This window comes from Rhamphochromis sp. 'chilingali', assembly GCF_963969265.1.
Source record: "Rhamphochromis sp. 'chilingali' genome assembly, chromosome: 1".
Classification (NCBI taxonomy): Eukaryota; Metazoa; Chordata; class Actinopteri; order Cichliformes; family Cichlidae; genus Rhamphochromis; species Rhamphochromis sp. 'chilingali'.
In genome coordinates this window covers 2,531,023-2,556,715 of record NC_137929.1, presented here as the reverse complement: position 1 = coordinate 2,556,715, position 25,693 = coordinate 2,531,023, and the positions used below count along the sequence as shown (strand labels likewise).

Genomic DNA, 25,693 nt, shown 5'->3' with positions numbered 1-25,693 from the left:
TCTTGGCCCCTATCAAATTTTTTTCCTGCAGAAACACCTATTACAACAAATTTTTAAAATTATGTTTAGTTGAAGCTACATGACTATATTTTAAAATACTCAGGCTCAAGGCTTGCACCTGTGGCCTTTACTATTACATAACCGTTTCTGGAAAAATGTTATTTTTCTCCTCCAAAACTAGTTTTATTATCTCTAAAATATAGTGTCAATTTTTGGGCTGTTAAAAGCAGCGTCTTAAAGAGTATTTGATCTTTCAAACTGTTGCTGGCAGGCAGTCATCATCACAACATTAATATACTTCTTGTAGTGGGCATTCTATGTCACTAGCAGCATATATGACAGCAATTTTAGAAAATAAGAAAATGAAGAACATACACTACTAGTCAAAATTTGGGACACACCTTCCCATTCAGTGTTTTTCTGTGTGTTCATGCTTTTAATGCAGTGACAATCATCTTAGGTGACTACCCCATGAAGCTCACTGACAGAATGCCTAGAGTGTTCAAAGCAGTGATCAAAGCAAAGGGTGGCTAATTTGAAGAATCTAAGATATAAAAAATATTTTTGATTCTTTCATACTTTTTGGTTTACTACATCATTTGTGTTAGGGTTAGTGCTCCATATCAATCAATCAATCTTTATTTATAAAGCACTTTTCATACAAAAAAAATTTAGCACAAAGTGCTTTACATAGTTAAAAGCAGCCCACCCCACCCTCCAACTCACTCCCCACACTCTCAATACACACACACACACACACACACACACACACACACACACACACACACACACACACACACACACAGAAGATTAAGAAGATTAAAAAATTAATAAGAATAAAACCAAAAAATATTAGGTAAAGCCTAAATTAATAATAGAATGACAGGATAGAATAAATAAGCATAAAATAAATAAACGCTAAGTAAAAGCTAAATTAAAAAGGTGGGTCTTGAGCCTGTTCTTAAAAACATGTACGTTCTCTACGGCCCTGAGCTCCTCCGGCAGGCTGTTCCACAGCTCCATATGTGTCCATTCATAGTTTTGATGCCTCGAGTTCTAATCAACAATGAATCTACAAAATAGACAAGGAAATTAAGAAGCAACATTAAAATGAAGGTGTGTCCAAACTTTTCACTCTTAGTGTACATCAGATATACAATATAAATCATGAACATTCTGGGTTACACAACAACAAAAGAAAGATTCACAGTTTTGAAGGACTCACTTTTTCATTTGTGTAATTTTACACATGTGGCTTACATTCTTTTACAAGTTTTCTATAATGTTTTGCCCCATGAATGTTTTTTTAAAGCATTAACATATTATTAAATTTAAATATTCTGTTAGGAAATATACCTAACAAAATCTTTTTAAAGGTGTAAAATTTCCTATGCCATGATCTACAGAGTACTGAAACAAACACTGTCATAGGAACAAAAGTCCTTTTTTTAAAAATAAAAAAATATTATATTTATTTACATTTCTCTGCAACTGTTGGTTCTATGGTTTGTGCTGTAGATTGCTGGGCTGTAATCTGTGGAGCTGAGGCTTGTGTGGTTGTAGCATTTGGAGCTGTGGTCTGTGAGGCTGGGTCTGCTGTTGTGGTTTGTGAGGCTGGGTCTGCTGTTGTGGTTTGTGAGGCTGGGTCTGCTGCCGTTGTGGTCTGTGAGGCCTGGTCTGCTGTTATTGTCTTTGAGGCTGGGTCTGCTGCTGTTTTGGATTCGCTTTGTAGAGCTGTAGCGTGTTCTGGTGCTGTAACACTTGTGGCTGGTTCTGGTGGTTCGTTCTCTTTCTGTGCTGTTGATCCTGACTCTGGTTCTGATACCGTTATTGGTATACCTTGTGGAACTGGAGATGGAAGTTGTGTTTGAACTGGTAGTGATGTAAGTGATGCCATTGGTGCTGTAGCCTGTGTAGCTCTAGGAGGAGGTGGTGGTGCTACCGCCACTGGTGCTGCTGTAGCCTGTGAAGCTAGAGCAGATGCTGGTGCTGCTGGACCTGGTTGTGCTGTTAGTAATGTGGCTGCTGTTTTCTTTAAACCCTGGTGTGGCACTCTTGGCATGCTGTCTTTGCTTAACTTTAGTTGGTCAATATTTACTTTTGGAATGATTGTCCCATTGGAATCCTGAAGATCTGCACTTTTACCTTGGATTGCTGTAATAATGTAAGGGCCTAAAAAGTTTGCTTCAAGTTTCCCCCCTTTCCTCTGCTAGACTCTTATGTTAGCTCTTAAAACTTTGTCACCAACTTTGAAGACGACATCTCTCTTCATCATTTTTATTTTGCCCTTTGTTTTTTCCTGAGCTTTGACCACGTTGTCCTTCACCAGTTCCAACAGTTTTTGATGCTTTTGAATGTCTTCCGACACCTTCCGACAGATCAGTTTCAGTGAACATTATTCACAGAGGGATCTACAGAAACTGTAACACTGTGCAGCTCTGCGACTCAACAATATGACAACAATGTAACACACACTAGAATCATCAAATAAAGCCCCACTAACCACTAGAACTAGAACTAACTAACTAGCACTGGACACTTGCATATTAGAGATTTCTACCACCATAGGAGGCGAGATATCATCCTTGAACCAGAGCATCCAGCCCTCAATTTCGGACATAAAAAGCGACGTGGCCAGGCATGATAACACTTTGACTGAACTGCAGGACTGTGCCTCGAACCACTCTGACACCATCGCCACTCTCCAGGCCACTGTGGAGCGTTTGTCTGCGGAGGTAAAGAAGTTAGATGAGAGATGTGGAGCTCTTGAGGCACTCCAAGAGGAATAATTTAAGAACTGCAGGAATACCAGAAGGCACAGAGGGACCCAAGATGACTGAGTTGGTTCACACCTGTTGGCGGAGGCGCTATCTTTCGAGGAGAAGCCACTCATCGATCGAGCACATAGAGTGAATCGCCAGCGTCCCAAACAAAGTCATCTTCCTCGGCCCATCATCTTGAGATTGCACTACTACCACATTGGTGAGGAAATTCTGCTGAAAGCTGCAGAGAACAAGAACCTGATGTATAAGGGTTTTTAAAATAAACATCCTCCCAGATTTCCCTCCCTCTGTTGGAAACGCAGAGCCGCATTTGCAAATATGAGAGGAAGACTACGTGGGATGACCGGCGTCAGGTACAGACTGCTATACCCTGCAAAGCTGTTAGTGACATGAACTTGACATAAGAAAAGTAATTTATCCCTTTTTGATTCTGTGTATCTGGCGCTCATCCAGTGAGTTCACACTTGGCAGAAACAGACTGAATTTGTCTGGAGAACTTTGGCTTCAGCCAAGTTAGATAAACACACTGTGTCTCTGTCAAAACAGCAGTGTAGTTGTGGCACCCCTGTGAGGGAATGACCACATGAATATTATTTTGTGTAAAACACTCATGTAACGGGACATTTTTCATTGCTATATGTATTTATTTTCAGTTTCTTTAAGAGGATAGAAAATCCATGTAACAGGGATTCATTTTATGTTAGAAAGCAGTGAGGGCGGAACTTTGGTGCTTGCTCCGGGGTTTCGGGGAGCAGTAAGTGGAGCCCACCTTCCGCTGCTTCCTCAGACACGTTCTGGAGGAAAGCAGAGACGCATCGTGTCTTCCTTACTCTGCTCTTCACCTGCTTTTACAGGTCGGTACACGGTGCTCGCACCGAAAATGTTGTTTATTGTCACCATGGTTACCCACGTTAACGTGAATGGGAGAGTTAAGGCGGTCCGCCAAAGTTATTTATATGTAAACACGGGAGAAAACCAGAGGAGTGTCCCGCGCGACCGCACCGCGAGCCCGCTCGTTAGGTGGAGCGCTCGTGAAGCAGAGTCAGTGCGCTCCTATGCTCTGTGCAAACGTGTTGTAATGCTCCAATCAAATCAGTTCTGTGAGATGTGAATGTTAATAGTTCTGTTAAAGTGACTGAGTAGATTAGCTAGTGTAACACAAGCACTCTGAGCAACTCTGTGTAGCTAACAGAGGCATTCATGGGTTGATTCAACAAGCTGTGTTTCATGATGCACTAAATAGTGATTTTGCCAGTAAATTACTGGAGGGAACAAATGTAATGTATTTACCAATGCTGTTATTGAATAGAACTGTTTAGCCAGTAAGACACTGCAGAAGACAATGTGATGTGTTTATTGATATGATAAAAGGATGTAGCTGTTATGGAAAGAAGTGTGAACTTGAGAAACTGAACCAGTTAAAAAGAGTATATTTCACTGATGTTGTGAAATAAGTAAATGTAATTGATGTGAATGAGGAACCAGCTGAACAGTATATTGAAAGCTCATGTTTAGTGTTTTATAGCATTTATTTGTGTGAAATAAATCAGACTCAGACACGTTCTGGAGGAAAGCAGAGACGCATCGTGTCTTCCTTACTCTGCTCTTCACCTGCTTTTACAGGTAACATATTTGTCATCGAGGTCTTCATCCTTGGGACCCGTAACATAGTAACTTCTTCATTGTTATACTTCTATAGTTTTCCCATTTTGTGAGCTGTGGATGTGGAAAGTGTCTCAGTGACACATCCACATGAAAACGGCGTTACCTTCGTGCATTTGCACGTCAAATGAACGAGCTGTTTGGACTTTAACGTCACAGCTGATGCTTCGATACTCGAACTCAAGAGTTCAGCTTCCACTCAGAGGTACAAGTACACACAGCAAAGATAAACGTGTACACAAGGTGGAACCCACAAGTGCACAGCTCCAACCAGAGATGGGCAGTAATCCGATTACGTTTTTCAAGAAACGAGTAAAGTGAGGGATTACTATTGCAAAAAAGGTAATTAGATTACTGTTACTTTCCCGTAAGCACGCTGCGTTACTGCGTTACTAAAACCGCAGCTGTGTGCAGATGAACAATGGATAATCTATCGAGTGTGGAGAGAGTGTGAGCGTGCAGCGTTTAAAGCGTGGAAGCACTGACCTTACTTTGAGTTTGACTCTGTAAAAAGTGACAAAAACATTAGCATCCGCTGTTCACTGCGTGGGAAGACAACATGCTCACTCACTATGTGTTAATGGGCATGCTTATTTATAACTTTGATAAAATGTCATAAAAATAATTCCATGCCAGCTCACCATTGGTGATCAGGTAGTTTCTGTTCCAGTTCCAGTCCCATAAATCATGAAGCTTGCTGCCAGAAAAGCTTCAAATCTCCTTTGAAAGCTGTTTGTGGTCTTGATTGTGGGAGCTTCAGTTGTCTGACTCCAGCTGCCACACAGTGCTCACTGATATCATTTGCAAAAACCCCAGTGTGACAATATTTATCAGTGAAGCAGAAATCAGGAAGTGACGACTTTTCTTTGAACATTTGCTAAGGCTAAGCTGTGCTTTCTACCACAGTTGGGAATTTCCTGGTTTACAACAAATTATTGTGTCAACACCGCATAAGATTTCAAACTACAGGAAAATCACTGGAGTTATAAGAGGCAGACAACGACACACACACCACATGCATGCTGTTGCTATTTATTGTGGATTAACCTGTCAAGGGCAAGAACAAAAGAATTCTGCCTCAAATACAGGAAATCATAGCTTTCCTGTATTTCCTCCATTGTTGGCATGCTGGTTAGTGCTGTTGCTCCACAGTAAGAAGGTCCTGGGCTAAATTATCCATGAATGTAAACGGCTGTGTGTTTCTATCTGATAGACTGGTGAGCTGTCCAGGGTGTACCCTGCCTGGTAACCTATCACTTCAGGGTTATTTCCCAGCCCTGCTGCAACCAGGATAGAGATAGGAGGATGGTAGTTGTTGTAGACCCATTCAATTTCAATTGAAGGATTAAAATGTTCCAGGAGCTCAACTTACTCCATCTGAACATGTTTCAATCGTGTTTTATGAACACAACATGCAGCTTTACTGAATATGAAAAGGTTGTGTTGATTTAACTCAGTTGTTTAAGTTTCTGCCAAAGCAAAACCTTTGTGTGCAACCAGTGTCCACTATTGAATCAAGTCAATCCAACATGTTTTTGTCAGTGCAAAAGGAGTTACGGTGCCTGTATTCCTGCACAATATTGTCCCGGGAGGGAGGAAAACTTTCTGGTGAAGTTTTGGTTGATTTTTGGGTTTTGCTTGACACTAGGTTGATTTTATCAGTGAGGTTTGGATTGTTTTCTTTCTCTAAGAGAGAGAAAGATGGTTTTATGCTTGGACATGTTTGCAATGGGCCCCAGTATTTGTTACTTTATTAGTATTTTATTGGTTGCGTTTGTTTGTGCTTTTGTTACAGTGCACTGAGATAAGAACATCTGAGAGGTGTGATCCACCGGTGGTGATATTTTGGTATTTTGTGAGTTCCTGATTTAACAAATCAGCTCTTTAATCCAGACCTGAGAGGTTGAACTTTAAAGCGCTATAAAATATCCTTACTTGAAACAGTGGCAAAGTGTTTTTCTCCATGATTATAATGGGCTTGGGAGAAATTCACTTATATGTGACATTGATCACATGAGAAGACCTGAGTCCGATGCATGTGACATTGGTCTTGGGGCAGTGTTGATGAAAAAGGATGACAAGGGTCGTGAGTACGTTGTGGCTTTTCCTAGTCGCTCCCTTCACAAAGCTGAACTCCCCTACTGCACTTCAGAGAAGGAGTGCCTCGCTGTGATATGGGCTCTGGAACACTTCCGCCCATATGTTGAAGGTGTTCATGTTACTATCTTCACTGACCACAACAGTCTCAGGTGGCTCATGTCTCGTCAAAACCCAACGGGCCGACTCGCCCGCTGGTCACTTCGTTTGCAGGACTTTGATTTCACAATAGTGCACAAACCTGGTGCACAGAACAAAGTTCCCGACGCACTGTCATGCAACCCTTTGCCTCTGACCTGTGACAGGCCGACTGATCTTTTACCAGATCATGCTGTTATGGGCAGCCTGGACATTCGTACTCTGCCCCCCGTCATTCTGGCTGACCGTTCACAATTCAGACAGCTGCAGTTAGACGATCATGTCACAGGTCCACTCCTCAGAGACATTGAAGCAGACTCTCTGAACAGCTTGGACAATGCCACCTTGTTACAGTATGTTGTGTATGACTCTCTTTTGTATCACAGAGAACCCAATTCCACATGTGCTTTGCACCCTTTGAAAGAGCTGAAACTGTTTGCCCCTACTTCCATGAAAGGCACCTTGCTGGACTATTACCATGACCACCCCACAGCAGGTCACTTGGGTGTTTCTAAGACATTGGCTAGACTGCGTTTTAGGTTTTTCTGGCCCAAAATGGCAGCTGATGTGAAACGCTATGTGATTTCATGCTCAGTGTGCCAACTCACCAAGCCAAGTCAGAAAAAAGCAGCCGGTCTTATGGTTCCCATTGTCCCCCAGAAACCCTGGGAGTATGTGGGTGTGGATTTTGTTGGGCCACTTCCCCGCACCCCCACTGGTAATGCTTATTTGATCGTGTTTGTTGACTATTTGACTAAATGGGTTGAAGCCAGTGCTGTCAAAGAAGCTACATCTCAGGTAGCAGCTGGTAAATTCGTCACTGACATTTTTGCTAGGCATGGTACACCCACTTACCTCATTTCTGACAGAGGGTCTCCTTTTGTGAGTGAGCTTTTTGAACATGTTGTTTCTGCCTTAGGCTCGGTGCACAGACTCACTACGGCATATCACCCCCAGACAAATGCTACTGAACGCGTCAACCGGACTCTGAAAACTGCAATCCGCGCTTATGTAGGTGATAAGCACACATCATGGGACAAGTTTCTCCCTCAGATTTGCTTTGCTCTGCGCACCGCCCCCCATGACAGTACAGGTATGACTCCTGCCATGATGCTTTATGGTCGTGAGTTAGACACCCCGCTTGACCTTATCACTCAGCCTTCTACAGCAGGTGTTGATGAACCGGGTGTGCCTTACCCTGAGACTCTGAGAGCCTCCATGCAGGAAGCTCACGACCACGCCAAAGCAGCTTTGGACTATAGCCATGACAGACAAAAACATTACTATGACTTGAGACATCGACATGCCACGTTTCGTGTTGGTGACCTTGTGAGAGTTAAGACGCTCAGTCTAACTTTACTGCTAAACTTGCACCACTGTTTCAGGGACCATTGTGTGTATCTCAGAGACTCAGTGATGTTAATTACAGGCTCACTTGGGTGGACTCCGGTGTGGATGCAGGTGTTTATCATGTTGTGAACATGCAACCGTTCCATACCTGGGACTCTCTCACTTCCAAAGAACATTCTGTTTCATTGCCTGTTGAGAGAGAGACCGCAGAGGGTCTGAACTCTGACTCTCAGGCCCACCCTGGCCCCCCTGCAGACACTGACATTGACTCTGAGCCATTCCCCTTTGATTTACCGGACATTGACTCTTCTTCTGGTGTGGGCGCTGTTCCAGAGAGTGTTTCACCCAGATCTGTCCAGCACCCAGCTGCTGGTGGACATTACAATCTCAGGCCCAGACGTTGCCCCAGAGTTACGTCTGGCTGGAGCAACAAAAGATGGACTAATGATTTTCACACAACCAGGCTTGATCTGAAGTGAAATGTTTTGGTTAAACCTGTTTGATGCTGTCTTGTTGCATTGCTACTTTGAGTCATGATATGTAGATGTTTCTGTTTGGTTCATTCTTGGCATTTACTTAGAAAAAAAAAGAACAAAAGAAAAAAGTGAAAAAAACTGTACATATTCGTCTTATTTTCACCAATTTCATTTTTAAATGGTCTTTTGCCCTGTGTGTGTGTGCACCAATCTTAGCTGTAACCTCTATGTATAGGGTACTGTTTGGTGTGGTGTGTGCTTTTTCAGCTGTGTACGGCTGAGGACAGCCTTTTTCTCACCAGGGGGGGACTGTATAACAGTTGCTATTGTAATGCAGTGTATCACCACATGGCGGCGCCTCTTGTCTCACGACTGGTGTCACCCCCTTTTTGTTCTTCTTCGCACTCCTCCTGTAATGGATGCTCCCGTGTGTACGCGGACTAGTGTGCTCTTTAGTAATGTGTGGTAGAGGTAGCACTTTTATTTTTGATATTGTAAATAAATGAGTACTTTTTGGAAAGTCAGAAGCTGTTGCTCATTCGCTATCCACCTCCACACCTCCGCGGCTGGCTTCATCTCCACTGCACGTTACAATATGTTGATTTTTTTCGCCTACTCATATCATAATTTTTTTACTCCTGGTTCTGTATGTTCATGTTCTGTTCTTTTGTAAACTTCATCTGTTTGTATGTTGTATACTCATTGTGTTTCAATAAAGTTCGATTTAAAAAAAGGTACGTTCTAAACGAAGCTTCAGACGTCACTGATCACGTGACTCTGGCCAAACGAATCAAGCCTCGACACGGTGCTTCTGAAGCAGCGCGTTGATCTTTCTGACACACGCACCGGAGCGTCAGCTTCAAGCGGACCATCACTACGTCTCACATCTAAAGGTGTCAAGGTAACTTTGAACTGAGTTCAGTCAATCTGGAGTTTTTCCAAGTTTTCTGTTGCTCTCTGTGAGAGAAGAGCGTTAAAGGCGGGGCTCTCCAGAGTCCAGCAAAACAGGAAACCACAGCTGGGTGTGTGTAAGTGTGCAAACCAATAGAATGCATCGTGGTGGGGGGGCATCACGGGCAAGAAAAAAATAAAATAATCGGTCGTACCCATGCTTCCCCGACGTCATGCCAGCGCATATTGGGAAATTCGTAGGCACCGATCGGTTTTCTATCAGCCATTTGCTGGGAGTAAGGGCGCCCTCCGTTTGCGAGGTGCGCCTGCTGCTGGCGGCACAGGGAGGAGAGGGCGGGGCGGTGGGGAGTCTCTGGCTGGCTGGAGCGGCATCTAATAACCAACTCACAAAACAAAATAAAAACAACACAACAAACAGATATTATGATACAGACTTATAATCTGCACCGATGTTTTTTCTAAATTCTATAAAGTGAGCGCGAGAGCCCTCGGTGCGCCTGCGCGCTGCTGAAGTCAAAGTAAACTTTATTGTCATCTCCGCTACAGACAGTCCAGCATATAGAGAGACGAGACGACGAGGCTGCAGTTACAGCGGTGCAAGTAAACAAACAATAAATATAAGAAGAGTAACGGTGTGTTCACACCGAACGCGATGGATGCGAATAAAACGCCCCAAACGCCCCTAATTTGACGCGTGCACATTCGCGTCTCAACACGTGTCCAAGAAAAATCCATCGTCAACCGGAAATGTGGGAGGAATGTGGGAGGAAGTTGTGCCAGACATCTTTGCAAGATGGCAGCTGTCGAGCTAGCGCTTGAAGAGAGACTCTCCCTTCTCTATGTACTGTGGAGAGCAGAGCAGCAGCGTAAAAGACGTCCTCGCCGTACCCGGGTCCATCAGGTCCTCCAGAGGCATGAGCAGTTTGGTGAGTTTCACCACTTGCTCCAGTAGCTGCGCCTGGATGACGGCCGATTCCAGCGCTATCACCGTCGGCCAGTTTGAGGACCTGCTTTCCCTCGTCGGTCCCAGAATCGCCCGCCTAGACACCAACTACAGGCGCTCAATCCCACCTGCAAAGCGCCTGTCTGTCTGCCTGAGGTTAGTAAAAGTATTTAATACGGTAGTCCTTTAATGATACCTGTGCTAATATATGCTAAACCATCCATTTATACACTGCTAACATGGATGTGCTATGCTAACAGTGAATGCTGTCGGTGTTTACTGAAAGCAAACTGTGGTACAGAGACGACTGTTTATAATATTTCTAGTGATACTCAGAAGGTCTCAAGTCCCGATTTAATTCGATTTATGCTGTTATCAGTGTTTGCAATGATAGCATGGCTGTGGTGTCACATCAATGTATGCGCTCGGTGTTTGCTGATATCAAACTGTAGCATTAGGACCACTGAGTTAACCTTGTAGTGATACTCACTCCTTTATATTTAGACCTGGTTTAATTCTGGGATAGTTGAATATTTGTATATAATCCCTGCAGCTGTCAGACTCTATAGCAGGGGTCACCAGCCTTTATTAAAACAGAGTTAGATAAAACTGTGAACAGTTTGGTTCATCTCTAGTTACATGGTTCTATCTTGATAAGCTGTCTTATCACAGATTAATTTTTCAAAAATATTAATGATTTAAGCAAGGAAAGGGCTACATGTCAACATACAACTCTTTATTTCTATTAATGTCTTACTTCATTCCTACCTGATTGACATGTTTAGGAATTATGAGTGATTGGCTCACTGTAGTTGTGAAAGTTGCTACCAATCAAATTATGATATGTTAAAGTTAAAACAAAACACAACTGTTTTAGATATTATCTAATATACATTTTGTAATTATCCTTATAATTACAAAATGTTTTATGTAAGATTTAAGTTTTGTGATTTAAATCTGACATCACAAAAGTATTTTGGAATTTGAATAATGTATTTTGTAACTGCAGTACACATAATACTGATTTTGAACAATTTTGTCCAGGTTCCTTGTCACCGCGGACTCCTTCACGACCAAGCGTTCAGTTACAGATTCGGTGTGTCCACGGTGAGCCAGATCATCCCCCAGGTAGCGACGGCCAACTGGGACTGTCTAGTGGACGATTTCATGGCTGTGCCTTCACCTGGAGACTGGCGGTCCATCACAGAGGGATTCCAGGAGCGCTGGAACTTTCCTCTCTGCTGTGCAGCTCTGGATGGGAAGCACGTCCAGACAAAGGCACCCCATATATCATATAGGAGACACACACATTGATATACACTAAATATTTATTTCATTTCTTTTTTGTGGTGCCCAAATTTATGCACCTGCTTGATTTTGTTTGAACAATTATTGCACACTTTCTGTAAATCCAGTAAACTTCTTTTCACTTCTCAAATATCACTGTGTGTGTCTCCTGTATGATATTTAACTGACATTTTTTATTGTAACAACCAACGATTTATACAGGAAAATAATGTCTATTAACAAGGTTGCCCAAACCTTTGCATCCCACTGTATTAGTATATTTTGTCATTAGTATAATATGAAATAAATTCTACATGTGTCAAGTCGTGTGCCAACATTTGCTGTGTAGTAGAACTGAGACATCAGTCATTATAAAAATTTATTTGAAATAATATTAAAATTCTCAAACAGAAAAACATTAAACATAAATATATAAAATATAAGAATTTACAGAGAGACAGGAATAAAAAGGACCAGCTGCTCTCCAGAGCAGGAACAAGGCTGAGGAGGAAATGCTCCATTGGAGACTGGTGTGAACTCTTCAGGCATACCAGGATGGCCAGCTCCACCGCCGATGGACCGTCCTGGGACCCGTCCCTCATCTGCCTCGGAGCTGTCCTCCCCTGTGGGCCTGTAAAACAGCACAAAACACAAAGAAATGAGAAGGCTGCTACTAGATTTTAATTTCAACATTGAAAAAACCAAAAACAGGATATAATCAGATTGGTTTTAGATATTTAGTAAAGGTGATCACAGGCAATCCCACCGACTAAAAAGGTATCAGTGCTTGCTGTACATATCTGTGGGTGCAGCAGCAGGAGCTCAGGGACTGGGGAGCCAGGAGAAGCAACAGGGGATGCTCTGCTGCAGAATCAGTTGGTTCTATCAATACAGTATTAAATGTTAACAGGTTGAATATAATAATCGTAGAGTAGACAGTGGTCCCTCATTTATTGCAGCAGGGGTTCTCAGAATAACTAGCCCCTGGCCACGCACTTTATACACTTTTTTCCACACACACACATGAACATTGGTCACAGTTCTCACAATTGATTCTCAAAGTGCAAACCTTTGTAGATTGCAAAACGTAAAAGTATTATTATGCCGCGGTTTGTCTTCATCTGCCCGCCACTTTCTTGCACCTTTTCCCCTCGCGGTGCAGGTGTTTATTTCCGAATGAGGCTCATAGTTATGGGTGTTTTTGTGCTGTTTTTTCTATTGAACGTGATGGTTATCAAAACCAAACATGATAAATTTGGCAAGCGCAGGAGACACGACACGGAGCAGATTTGTCAATCAGGCTGCAGAATGCAATGCTGTACGGTGCAATAAAAAAATCAGCGAAAAAGCGAAGCAGTGACGGATGAGCGGGACCACTGTGTGCTGTTTATTAATAAAAAATATATATTCCTATATGACAACATTCATAAAAGCAGAACGGTATTTGTACGTCAGTGGGAAAATAGCAGTGGCTTGCTAGCTTTTGTGCGGCTTCCCCGGGTCAGTGAAAACTTTCAAAAGAGAAATGAATGAACTTACCAGGTTGCCCGATCTCTTCACATATCTTCCTCCAAGCTCGGTCCTTTTTATTCCTGTCTCGGTACAGAAAGCAGCTGGTGTCGTACAGCTCCGAGTTGTTTGCTACGCGTTGATTAGCCTTCCCTCCATTGAAGTATGAAGGGATTTGGCTGGATCTGCCCCTTTGACCTAGGTCACAGCCACGTCACCAGGCTCCTGATTGGTTGTCGCGGCGCGATTTGATGCTGGAGTTCAGCTTTTTCCAACTCGAGCGGTAGACGCGAAACGCGCGTATGCACAAAATGCAACACAAAAACTCACGCGCGTGGTTTTATTCGCGCATCAAACGCGCCAGACGCGCTACACTGACGCGCGTTTCACGCGTTTTGGCGTTTTGGCGACGCAAATCTGCTTCCGAATTTTCGCGGGACCCGCAATCGCGCGTCATCGCACCTTTCCATTGACTTTACATGTAAACCTGACGCTCTATTCGCGTCCATCGCGTTCGGTGTGAACACACCGTAAGAAAATAAATCTACACTTTAGGACTCGGGGTAAAGGATCAATAACAATTTAAATTTATAATTTACAGTTTGATGATTTAAAGTCTCACACAACCCGTCAAAAGGGGCGGGGCCGGCTGCTTCCAAGTAGAGCACATTTCATTTATAATGATGTAAATCCAAGCCCATCATGGATTCACGATCTGAATCCTGGGTTGTGTGAAATCCCAGAAATCAACCTTAGACAAAGTGAATCTGTGAACTAAGGTGTAGGTCTGTTAGGTTAATTGTGCTGATCCTCGGGTTGGGGGATTTGTGTTTGTACTGGAGCGCAAAATTCAAACCAATAAAAGTTCAAAGCCATCAGGTGCTCAGGTTAGAAAAAAGAGAAAAGATGCAGGTAAGCAGACGTGTGATTGGATAATGGCAGCTCATCCTGAACCAATCAGACTAAACTCCAAACAATACATTATGTTACAGATTTTAATATTAATTAGTCATTGTTACTTGTTGATTTGTCCTTTTCTCATTGTGTGACGAATTATGACGACTGTTTGGTAGCTGTTATTGTCTCTCTCTCTCTTCATGTGTGTTTCTCTGGTGAAACAATAGTTTTGTGTTAATGTTAGGGCTGCACGATTTTGCATAAAATGAGAATCACGATTTTTTGGCTTAGAATTGAGATCATGATTCTCTCATAACAATAAATAAACATAAAACAACAAATGTCTCACGTTTTGTTGTTGCAGCAAAATGTTGTCCTGCTTGAAATTCCGTCTCCACCGTTGCTCGACGCTGCGTGTACAGAGCAGGTAGTGCAACAATAGAAAAATAGTTGCGGGACGGCACTGTGTAGCGTTTGTCTAGGGTGTTGATCGTTTTCCTAAATCCCTCGTTTTGCACAGTGTTGATGGAGCCATATCTTTGGTCAGGTGATAAGTGATAGCCTCCGTAATGTCTTTGTGCCTGCGGGAGTTCGACGTGTATAGGGAAGCGCTGTATAAGGTTCCCGTTATTGATGTTTGGGTGGTTGACCGGGACGGATTTTCTCCTGTCACTTTCTCGTCATCCCTGACGTGCTCTCCGTTGTTGTTTCCCTGCTAATTTTAGCATCACACGGCACAGCTTCTGTATCACGTGGTATAAGGCTCCGCCCTTGTCATTTGTTGAGCAGGAAGAGTGGGCGCTTGTTTTCATGCAGAGTACGTCCCGGATCAAAATGCGGTACATTTGATCCCTGTTGTCTTTGCTTGATGATTGGTTTGAGTCTTGACAATCCACATTGCTGGCGTTGCATCTTTCAATGCCAGCAATGGCAGGTATCAGTGCTCAAACCTTTTGTGTTTGTTTCCAACAAGTTGCCCACCTCGGGAAACAAAAATGTGTTCTTTTACTTGTCAGATGAACATATGAGACACTTTGACTCTTCAGTGCAGTGTGGAGCCTAACAAAGATCTGTTTTGTGTCCCAGCTGATCAGCAGGAGGAGGAGAGTCTGACGGAGCAGCAGAGGAACATTTTCAGCTACTTGGACTCAGCTCAGCCACTACAGAGGAAACAATGAGCTCAACACAGAAGGTGACAGACAGAGCAGGACCATGTGACCAAAGATATTTATCACCATATACATCTGAACATTTGCCATAACGATACATCCTGAGCATAACCATGTATAATATCCACTAAACTTCAGAAGAGGTTATACAGTCGTGGCCAAAAGGTTTGAGAATTGCATAAATATTGGAACCTGGAGAAGTTGCTGCTTAAGTTTTTATAATAGCATTTTGCCTGCACTCCAGAATGTTATGAGGAGTGATCAGATGAACTGCATCGTCCTTCTTTGCCATGAAAACGAACTTAATCCCCAAAAAGCCTTACCACTGCATTTCATTGCTGTCATCAAAGGACCTGCTGAGACCATTTCAGTGATCGTCTTCTTAACTCAGGTGAGAATGTTGGCGAGCACGAGGCTGGAGATCATCATGGCTGTATCCCGATTCAGGTTCTGCAGCTTTAAAGTCCTCAAGGGCCGCGTACTCAAAGACCGCTAAGGCCGAAGTGCGAGGCTCGTAGGCTCGTGAAATGGGACGTCTAGCCTCCGTCGCGCTGCCCAGGTTGCCTAGCAACCATGATACTAACAGCTGGAAACGTTTCATACAGCTTTGTTTGACAGAAATGAAGGAGAACATATTTAGTTCATTTGTTTCTACATGAGCTCTGTGTGATTTGATGAGTATCTGAGGCTGAGACCACAGGACTGTGAAACATGATTGTTGGGCTTCATTTCTGTGCTGAACAGTCGTTTAAGATTAGCTGTAAATAACAATTAGCTGATGTTGTTCATGAGACTAAAGTCACCTCACTGTGGCAATGTAAATATAATATGGCCAATATTATAGTTATTATATTGTTGGCATTACTAAATTTGGCTCAGTGCTTACATATATGTGTAAAAAGCAAATGTAGGAGCTGTGATAACTGTGTCTGATAGAATGAAGAGTAGACTGATAGATGAAATATTCCTTTATTGGGTGAGAAAATCAGACCATGTCATAACTGCTTTAAGTCACACAGAATAGATATCAGAGCCTTAAACAGGCTGACTTCTGCTAAATGGGTCAAACTGGGCAGAAAGTCTACAAACACATAACATTCTTATAGAATATGATGTAACACTATAGATCAACTTAGCTCAGAATATATAAAGCATATAAACAGTTACAGCAATATGATGCAACAAACACAGCAGCTACTGATCCAAAATCCTCAAAGCTTCATAGAACTGAAACCAACATTTATTTTAGCTCCATCCTGCTGCTGATACAGACTTTAGGTTTCTGAACATTAAACTTGTTGCTGCCTTTCATAGTGTATAACTTGAAGGCCCTGAGTACTTTCTCCCACACTGGAAACACTGGGATGATCACATTATTTGAACATTACCTAATAAGACTGATTCAGCACAGACAGTTATGTTAAACTTTCCTAGCAGTCCTTCACAAACAGGGAACAGTCTGTCTCTCCATCTGTCAGCTGCTGCTGGCTCTTCCTCCTCCTCTTCCTCACACACTGCTGAGTTTGTCCTGGTGGATCATCAGGGCTGCAAAGCCTCACAGATGATGTGCAGCAGTGTGTCCCTCAGTCTGTCCTCACTCTGGACACTTGCAGTCGTCACACATGGAAATCAAATGTGTGATAAGCTGCAGGATTCAAACACAAGTGTAACTTATAAACACATGTTCATACTTTTATTCCACAATCAGAGAGAAAGAAACAGAGAGAGAGTGCAGGACAGACAGACAGGTGACAGTCTCAGGTGTACACACTGCTACACAACAGCACCAGAGAAGCAGGATTTAGTGTTTGTGTTATTACGAGTGTAAACAAGAAGAGTTCCAGATGGTGCAGTGGACACATGTGTGACTGCTGTGATTAAAGCATCTTTCTTTCAGCTTAACGAGTGAACCGTCAGCTCGTTCAAACACACGTTAAAGTGCGTTTGGCTCGACACCACCGAACAGAGGCAGCAATATAACACAGCTAACATTAACAGTGCAGTGGATCCTGCTTGTGCCGTGATGTTCAGGACTGCAAACCGAGCAGCATCACTGACTTTCAGCTTGTTGTGTTTGTGGATATATGACTGACTTTAATTATCCACAAAATCATCACATTCTCTGTCAGATTAAGGTCGACTATTGAACGGCGTATATTTTAAAGGCTTTAAAACCAAGTTAACGCTGAAAGTACAAGCATCACTAATGTCACATAACTCTGCCGACAAGGCATAGCTATGGCTATGAAATGCTCTTTGTGTATCACTTCTTCATTATGAAAGATGTCATTAATGCACTAGTAATGTCTCATCTGGAGTATTGTTCAATCATTTGGTCAGCAGCTAATAAGACAGATCTTAACAGACTTCAGTTAGTCCAGAATAAGGCGTCCAGATTAGTGTGAAGATGTTCATACTATACTAATATTGATCAAATGCATAATAACCTTTCTTGGCTTCCTGTACAGGCTAAAATATTCTATGGCTTACTTGTAGTTCTAAAGAAAGCAATTCTGTTAAACACACCACATTTATTCTGCTCAGCTGCAGTATCCAGATGAAATACATCATCATATTACACAGTTTTCAACAAGCTGCAATTTAGTAAATGCTCGAGTTAAAAGTAACGTTTTGTAAAACTGTTACATTTAGAGCAACTTTTAAGTGGAATAAGTTGCCTTAAAAAATTAGAGAATTATTCAAAACTTCAATGAACACTTAAAAGCCGATTTACAGAGCTTTTAGTTGTTGTAAATATTGTAAGACATGATTTGTTTTTGAAATTTGTGTAATGTGCCTCAATGTTATTGATATTATTATTATTATTATTGATTGCTTATATTTGAACAATTGTGAAACCTCACTGTGGATGTAAGAGTGAAATTATGTGGATATCTTGAATCCACTTTATTGTGTAATATTTTATGTGAGTATTTGACGGAAGACGAGCAACATCTGTTGTGGAAGCTAACGGGGTTCCTTTAGAATAAACAAACATAGGATTTATTATCACTGAATAATTCTGTATAAATCTATACAAATTATAGAAATATGTAATAGGAAACAACAAAATAATCTAAATTATAAAATAATGTGTGTGTGTGTGTGTGTGTGTGTGTGTGTACAATCAGGAGGGATGGGCATGATTTTAGTGTTTGAACAGTCATGAATTATCTTTAACAGCAGGTTGGATGTAATGTGTTAGAACTACCAGCAGGTGGGGATAAGAGACCTTTAAGGTGTTTGGTGCCACGCTCCACCTTCAGGTTTAAAACTAGTGTTAATGGAGTTTGAAGGTTGAGTTTGTTCCACGACTGCATTTCACTCACTGCCTCTGTTTGTATCTCTGTCACTGCAGGACCAACATGGAGCCAGAAGTCAGCGCTCTCAGGAGGCCGACAAACCTCACAGAAGAAAGGGAGAGAAAAAACACACCTGTGACGAGTGTGGGAAGGGTTTTACTGTGAGGGCTAAACTAAAACAGCATCAGGTCATCCACACTGGAGAGAGACCGTTCAGCTGTGACTTGTGTGGAAAGTCTTTTTCCTTGAAGGGTTCCCTAAAACAACACCAACTCATCCACAGTGGAGTTAAAGCGTACAGCTGTGATCAGTGTGGCAGAGCTTTTACTCAAAGTAGCAGCTTACAGAGGCATCTAGTTACCCACTCTGGAATTAAGGCATACAGCTGTGACGAGTGTGGGATGGAGTTTACTCTGAAGGCTTCACTAAAACAGCATCAGGTCATCCACACTGGAGAGAGACCGTTCAGCTGTGACTTGTGTGGAAAGTCTTTTTCCTTGAAGGGTTACCTAAAAACACACCAACTCATCCACAGTGGAGTTAAAGCGTACAGCTGTGATCAGTGTGGCAGAGCTTTTACTCAAAGTAGCAGCTTACAGAAGCATCTAGTTACCCACTCTGGAATTAAGCCATACAGCTGTGATCAGTGTGGCAGAGCTTTTACTCGCAGTAGCCACTTACAGAGTCATCTAGTTACCCACTCTGGAATTAAGGCATACACCTGTGACGAGTGTGGGATGGAGTTTACTCTGAAGGCTTCACTAAAACAGCATCAGGTCATCCACACTGGAGAGAGACCGTTCAGCTGTGACTTGTGTGGAAAGTCTTTTTCCTGGAAGGTTTCCCTAAAAACACACCAACTCATCCACAGTGGAGTTAAAGCGTACAGCTGTGATCGGTGTGGCAGAGCTTTTACTCGCAGTAGCCACTTACAGAGGCATCTAGTTACCCACTCTGGAATTAAGGCATACAGCTGTGACATCTGTGGAAAAACTTTCAGCCGGAGAGGGAGCCGAAATACACACCTACGCATTCACACCAGACATGATGTGTACTGCTGTGAACAGTGTGGCAAACAGTTTACAACAGACGCACACTTACAACGACACATGTTTACCCACACTGAGGAGAGACCTTATCAATGTGACCTGTGTGAGAAGACTTTTAAATCTCCACATGACCTGAGACGACACCAACAGATCCACACCAGAAAGAGACTCTACAAGTGCAGTTACTGTGAGGTATGTATTTATATTGTTATCTTGTCATTTTAGCCTGACTGTTTGGAACAACTCTGCTCATTAAACTGTGTTAGCATGTTAGCAATTCTACTGCATGGAAAAGCAGCTCTGAGTGATTATTCAGATTTTCCTTTCAGTTATGATTTTAGTATTACTGTAGTATTATGGTGGTAGTATTGTAGTTATTGCAGCCCAGTAAACTGAGTGTGTTAACTGAAACAGTCAAATGTAGTTGGACGTCTGCAGAGATGCTCTTTATTTCAGGCGACGTTCAGGATACAAATGTTGAAGGACTGACTTACACTGTCTTTGTGTCTTTGTTTAGAAGCAGAGCGACACAGATGGATCCAGTTCTCAACCCTGTCCTCACTGTGGTGGTGTGAAAGACTTTCATTGTGACCTCTGTGGAAAAACTTTCAGTCGGCAAAATACCCTAAAACTACATCAACGTAGACACACTGGAGACAAACTGAAATACTGCAAAGAATGTGGGAGAAGCTTCTCCACAACAAGTGAGTTAAAACGACATGAACTGTTTCACAGTGGGGTTAAAAAGCACCTCTGTGATCAGTGTGGGTCATCCTTCACTACTGAAGGTGAGCTTAAATCACACAAACGAGTCCACACAGGAGAGAAACCACACAAGTGCAGACACTGTGAGAGAAGCTTCTCACATTTAAGTAATCGTAACAGGCATGAACGTGCACACATGGAAGGAAACTACAGCTGTGACCAGTGTGACAAGAGCTTCAGGAATCTCAGTTCATACTCTTCACACAAACGATCCCACGTTACTAATAAACTGTTTCACTGTTACCAATGTGCCCAAACATTCACCTCATTGTCTGCTCTGTGCAAACATCAGCGCGATCACTCAGGGCTGAAATCACTCCCATCACTGGATCACAGTGAATCTGAAGACACAGAAAGATCCTCTGGTTTCTGTGTCAGACTCAAAAAGCTTGAGATCAGGCTCCACAGAGTTCAGATAGAATCATTTAAACTTGTGTTGAACTGAACTGGTTGCTGGGCTGAACTTCTACATAATACAGATCTACATGGGATCTTCTTTTCTGTTGTTTTACTGAGTCAGTTTTGTCCTTTTTTCTCTGTCCTGGTTTTGCTCGTCTGTAAATGATTGAAACTCAGTCAAATAGTTCATTGTTCTCCAGCAAAACGTTTTGGAAACTCATGTTTAACCTTTAAAACTCTGACATGTTTTAGCACACAAGGCTTCATCGGGGAGTTCACTCATGATTGGACCATGAGAACAAAGGTTTTTAGTTCTTTCAAAGAGAGTCTTGGAGATGTTTGATGTTTCTGTTTTTCTGAAACCACCTGAAAGAAAAACAATTTTTCTTGCTTTATGTAGTGTGGAAGTTTTTAATGTTTCTTCATCTGTGATGTTCTTGAATGTGTTCACGTGAAGATGGTACAAATAAAGAGAAAGAGAAGTGGAGAAAGGACAGAGAGGAAGGGGAAAAAAAGAAAGTGGCAGATCTCAGTGAACGACTACGGCGTAGTGGGTCGGTCCCGGAATGAGCCCCGTGGGTGCTGGGACGTAGCGCAGCGTCTCGGCGTTTGTTGCGGCCCATTTCTTCCCATCTTTGGAGGTCCACGCCGCTGCTTCCTCCGGCGTCCTCCCCTCGTTCTCATCTTCAGATGAAAAATCAGAGGACGACTCCTGGTGATCAGTGTCGAGAGACAAATCATCCGTGTCATCCCCGGAATCAGAGTCACTCTCGGCAGATGAAGAGGAGAGATCCTCGCTGTCAGAGCGCATCAGGATGTCCACTACTTCCTCGGTCCTGTAGTACCGTGCCATCGTGAAAATGCCTACTCCCGCGCTACGGCTTATTCTTATAACCTCTCCTGCCTGCACCTGCATAAACAAGCTGAGGTTGGCGACAAAATAAAGTCTAATTTGTTTTTTATTCTTGTTTTCATGTTAGATTTGTTTGCATTGCAGGGTGTACTTCAAAGAGGGAGGGAAGGCTTTTATCTAAACTTAGAATGAGACCGACACAATTTTTTTTCTTTTAGGCAGAGAGACCTTTATTTTATTTTATCAGAATCAGAATCAGAAAGGGGTTTATTGCCAAATGTTGAGCAGGTTTACAACATTAGGAAATTGCTGCGGTGCTTCAGTGCAGACATAGTGTCATAAATAGCACTTAAATAGACATGAAAAAATAAAAGTAGGAATAAGAATTAAAAGTGCTACGTTTATATTTTATTTTTAATATAAAAGGTCAAAATGCACCCTCTAAAATGGTACCGAACGAGCAGCGGCCCAAGCTGCCGCTGCACGCGGGGAATGAGGCTGCCTTTTCCGGGTATCTGTTTCGAGCAGGCCGCTGGAGAAGGTGTATGTTCCAGCAGGCGTCACATGTGGAACAAGGGCGCCACCCGGTGGCCAAATAAAAAAATTACAATTCTAAGGCCTTTTGTCCAAAGCAAAAGCGATCACCCAGATGTTTACGGTATAAATCCTGCAGTGAAAAATAGCGTTTATAATGGGTTTCAATGGGGCGATTTATGGCTCTAGGACCTCATGTGGATGGCGGTTTTTAGCTTAGCCACCTTAAGCTAATCGAATAAATGGAGACGGCAATTCTAAAGAAAAAAAAAAAAGGGTTGGGAGGTTTGGCTATATTCTATTCAACACAGTGAAAATGGCCTAATATTAAAAAACGCTGTGGATGAAAAATGGCCGTAGGTACTACCAAGGGTTAAGACAATAACAAAATCAGCTTACTATCGCCTCAAGAATATTTCAAGGCTAAAAGATCTGATGTCTCAACAGGACCTGGAAAAACTAGTCCATGCATTCATCTTTAGTAGGCTTGATTACTGTAACAGCATCTTTACAGGTCTACCTAAAACATCAGTCAGACAACTACAGCTCATTCAGAACTCTGCTGCTCGAGTCCTCACTAAGACCAAAAAAGCGGACATCAGTCCAGCTCTGAGGTCTTTACACTGGCTGCCTGTCCGTCAGAGGATAGACTTTAAAGGTCTGATGCTGGTCTATAAAGCTCTGAATGGTTTAGGACCAAAATACATCAATGACCTCCTGACCCAGTATGAACCTTCCAGATCCCTCAGGTCATCTGAATCCGGTCTTTTATCAGTTCCCAGAGTCAGAACCAGACACGGAGAAGCTGCATTCAGCTTTTATGCTCCTTATATCTGGAACAAACTCCCAGAAAGCCTCAGATCAGCTGAAACACTCAGTTTATTTAAATCCAGGTTGAAGACTCACCTGTTCTCAGCTGCATTTGAATAAAGCACCAAATCCACACTTTTAAGCTTAAATTTCAAAACATACATTTAACTACTGATTTTATCTACTGTTCTGATCTGTTTTGATTTTATATACTGTTTTGTTTGTTTGTTTGTTAATTAGTTAGTTTGTTTGCTTGTTTTAATCAATTTTAAATCATGCTTTTTATTTGTTTTTGTTTCTAATGTCTCTGTAAAGCACTTTGAATCACCTTGTTGTTGAATTGTGCTATACAAATAAACTTGCCTTGCCTTGCCATCAGAAGGGCTCAAACCTCCTGCTGTTTCTACTGGACCATAAATTCTACTTTATGATCATCTTCAAAGATAAAAACGTGAGTTTATTTGTGAACTCTGTGAAATGTGTCTGATGTTTAGTTTGAACCAATCCTGTGTCAGCCGCAGCCACATCATTGCCACACATACAAATGGGTGCGTTCCTGTTTAGACCTGCTGGCTGTCAATGGGCTTCATTCCATTTCAGACTGCCGGTGGTCGGCTGTGATCTAAACTCAACATGGCCCCTGTGTTAGAAGAGCCTCTGATTTTAAACTTTGCACATTTAATAGTTTCTTTCCAACACTGTGGAGCTACCAGCCCAGTATATGTAGCCACAGTAGATGGAGTTATCAAGCTGGACTGACAAACATCAGGACTCATGTGATCCCTACATGTGGACCTTTCACAGATGGATCCAAGTGCAGATTCAACTCTGCATCACATTTGACTTCAGCTGTTACACACTTTCTAGCTGTGTCACTTCCTGCTTTTTGGATCAGATAGTTTATCCATGTCCACAAATGTTTGGCTGCATGTTTTTATCATCTATATTTCCAGTCTTCATACAGCCGATATTTCATGTGAACTCCAACCTGCCAGCTGCCATCATGTTTTCAGGGTTCATTCAGTGTTGAAATGTTGGACAAACAGCAGCACATGTTCTCTAAATGTTTGCTGCAGTCAATTTAAATGAAGCTGATACTACATGAGACATTTTCCATATTTACTGTCTTTGAACAGAGAATAATAAAGCCATCAAACATATACAGGCTGTGCAAATACAAACTTCTGTGGTGCATTTGATGACCTGCAGAGGAGAACAAGTCGGGCTTTTCAGCCCTAACACAACCTCTTTGTTCTCAATACTACAAAACCTTCAAAGGCTGATATGCAAGTTTGCATGAATCACCAACACAGTTGTGTTTGTTTCTAGTATAGTTATAAATAAGCTGATCAAATATCTGCTGACTGATTAGATCCAGTATCTATTACAGATGAAATGGATATCACAGCGCATGTTGTTAATCCGTCATATCAAACTAAACCGTGTTGCTGGTGTAAATATTGTGGAGCAGCGAAATTATTTTACTGCTATTGTTAAAGAATCATCATCATCATTACCATTGCATTAATAATATAATCTGCAGCATTGATATTGCATTCAGAGGTTTAACAGTGTGTGAAAGATTAAAGTCACAGGCTGACAGGAAACTGCAGGCTTGCAGAGAGTTTGCAGAAGTGAAAGCAGAATCTAAGTTATTCTGAGCAGCTGGCTAGACGAGGCTATTTGAATTACTAGGTTATTCAAATTGATCATTGCTTTAACAATGTAACAGATGGCTTTAAGATGGCCTTAAGATGTTTAAGCATACAGTTATTATATTAACCTTGTATTCCAGATGCAGTTATAACTATTTTATACATATTGCATATCTGTGGTTATTTTGAGTTGATGTTCAGTTCATTAAGGGTCTTAAGCTTCACTGGTGAGAGTGTCCAGATGATACATACTGAGGGAAAACTAGAACATAGAAGGAATTGCAATACATGCTTACAAAACACTTATATCAGGTCATTTTATATTAAGTTTTCATTAGAGGTTCTTGATTAAAACATTTATTCAACATAGTACATGTAGTTTCAGTTAGGTTATTGTACCTAAGGATGAGCCTCTGGTCTGGTAAAAGGTCAGAAGTGCAACGGTGAGATGAGAGAGCATGTGAGGTCAACACACACACACACACACACACACACACACACATTAGTTAGATTTATTTATAGGTGAGAGATTAGTCATGTCTGGTTGTAACTGCGAAAGCGTCTCTGTAAACGAGGAACAGTTTCTTGTTGTCTCGGCAAGAAAGAGGAACAATCCACTTCAAGACAAGAACTGAAAGGTAGACAGGAAGTACCGGCCATGAAAATAGAAGACGATGTTCTTTCGAACTGTGTTAAAAGTCATTGTGGTTTTGATTTGACGTATGTATATATCCTGTCTGTGACGTATGAAGGGGCGTCATTAATTCAAACCCTGATGCTATAAAAATCTGTGTATGCTTTGATTAAGTCGAAGATCAGTTCCTGTCTGCGAACGGAGCTTGACTTCCCACGTGTGTATTCATTAAAATCATTGTTTGACCAAGATCTTCTGGACCATGGTTGTTTGTACTCTCCTTCCTCAATATTTGAACCTTAACAATATCCTCCAATAAAGTCAGATGAGGGCTACTGTTGCCAGGTAACGATGATGTCACACTGGATCTTCTGATCTTTAGCATCGTAGCGCTCGGAGTCTGATGTTGGCTCATGTGTTGTTAAACACCAACATGACGTTCTACTAGTCAAGGCCTCACCTTCACCCA

At 42.1% G+C, this 25,693-nt stretch overlaps 1 protein-coding gene across 2 annotated transcripts; it reads left to right on the top strand.

Moving 5' to 3' along the window:
• The first annotated feature begins 3,582 nt into the window (after positions 1-3,582).
• On the top strand, positions 3,583-25,464 carry LOC308397677 (uncharacterized protein). 2 transcript variants are annotated; one of them, XM_080883720.1, is made up of 5 exons: positions 3,583-3,637; positions 4,334-4,406; positions 15,141-15,246; positions 18,582-19,766; positions 20,092-25,464. In XM_080883720.1, the coding sequence occupies exons 3-5, from the start codon at positions 15,229-15,231 to the stop codon at positions 20,782-20,784; spliced, it is 1,896 nt and encodes a 631-aa protein (XP_080739846.1). In that variant the 5' UTR covers positions 3,583-3,637; positions 4,334-4,406; positions 15,141-15,228; the 3' UTR covers positions 20,785-25,464. The 2 variants fall into 2 exon arrangements, with proteins under 2 accessions (XP_080739846.1, XP_080739847.1); XM_080883721.1 differs by lacking the exons at positions 3,583-3,637; positions 4,334-4,406 and adding an exon at positions 9,295-9,407.
• Positions 25,465-25,693: the final 229 nt, after the last annotated feature.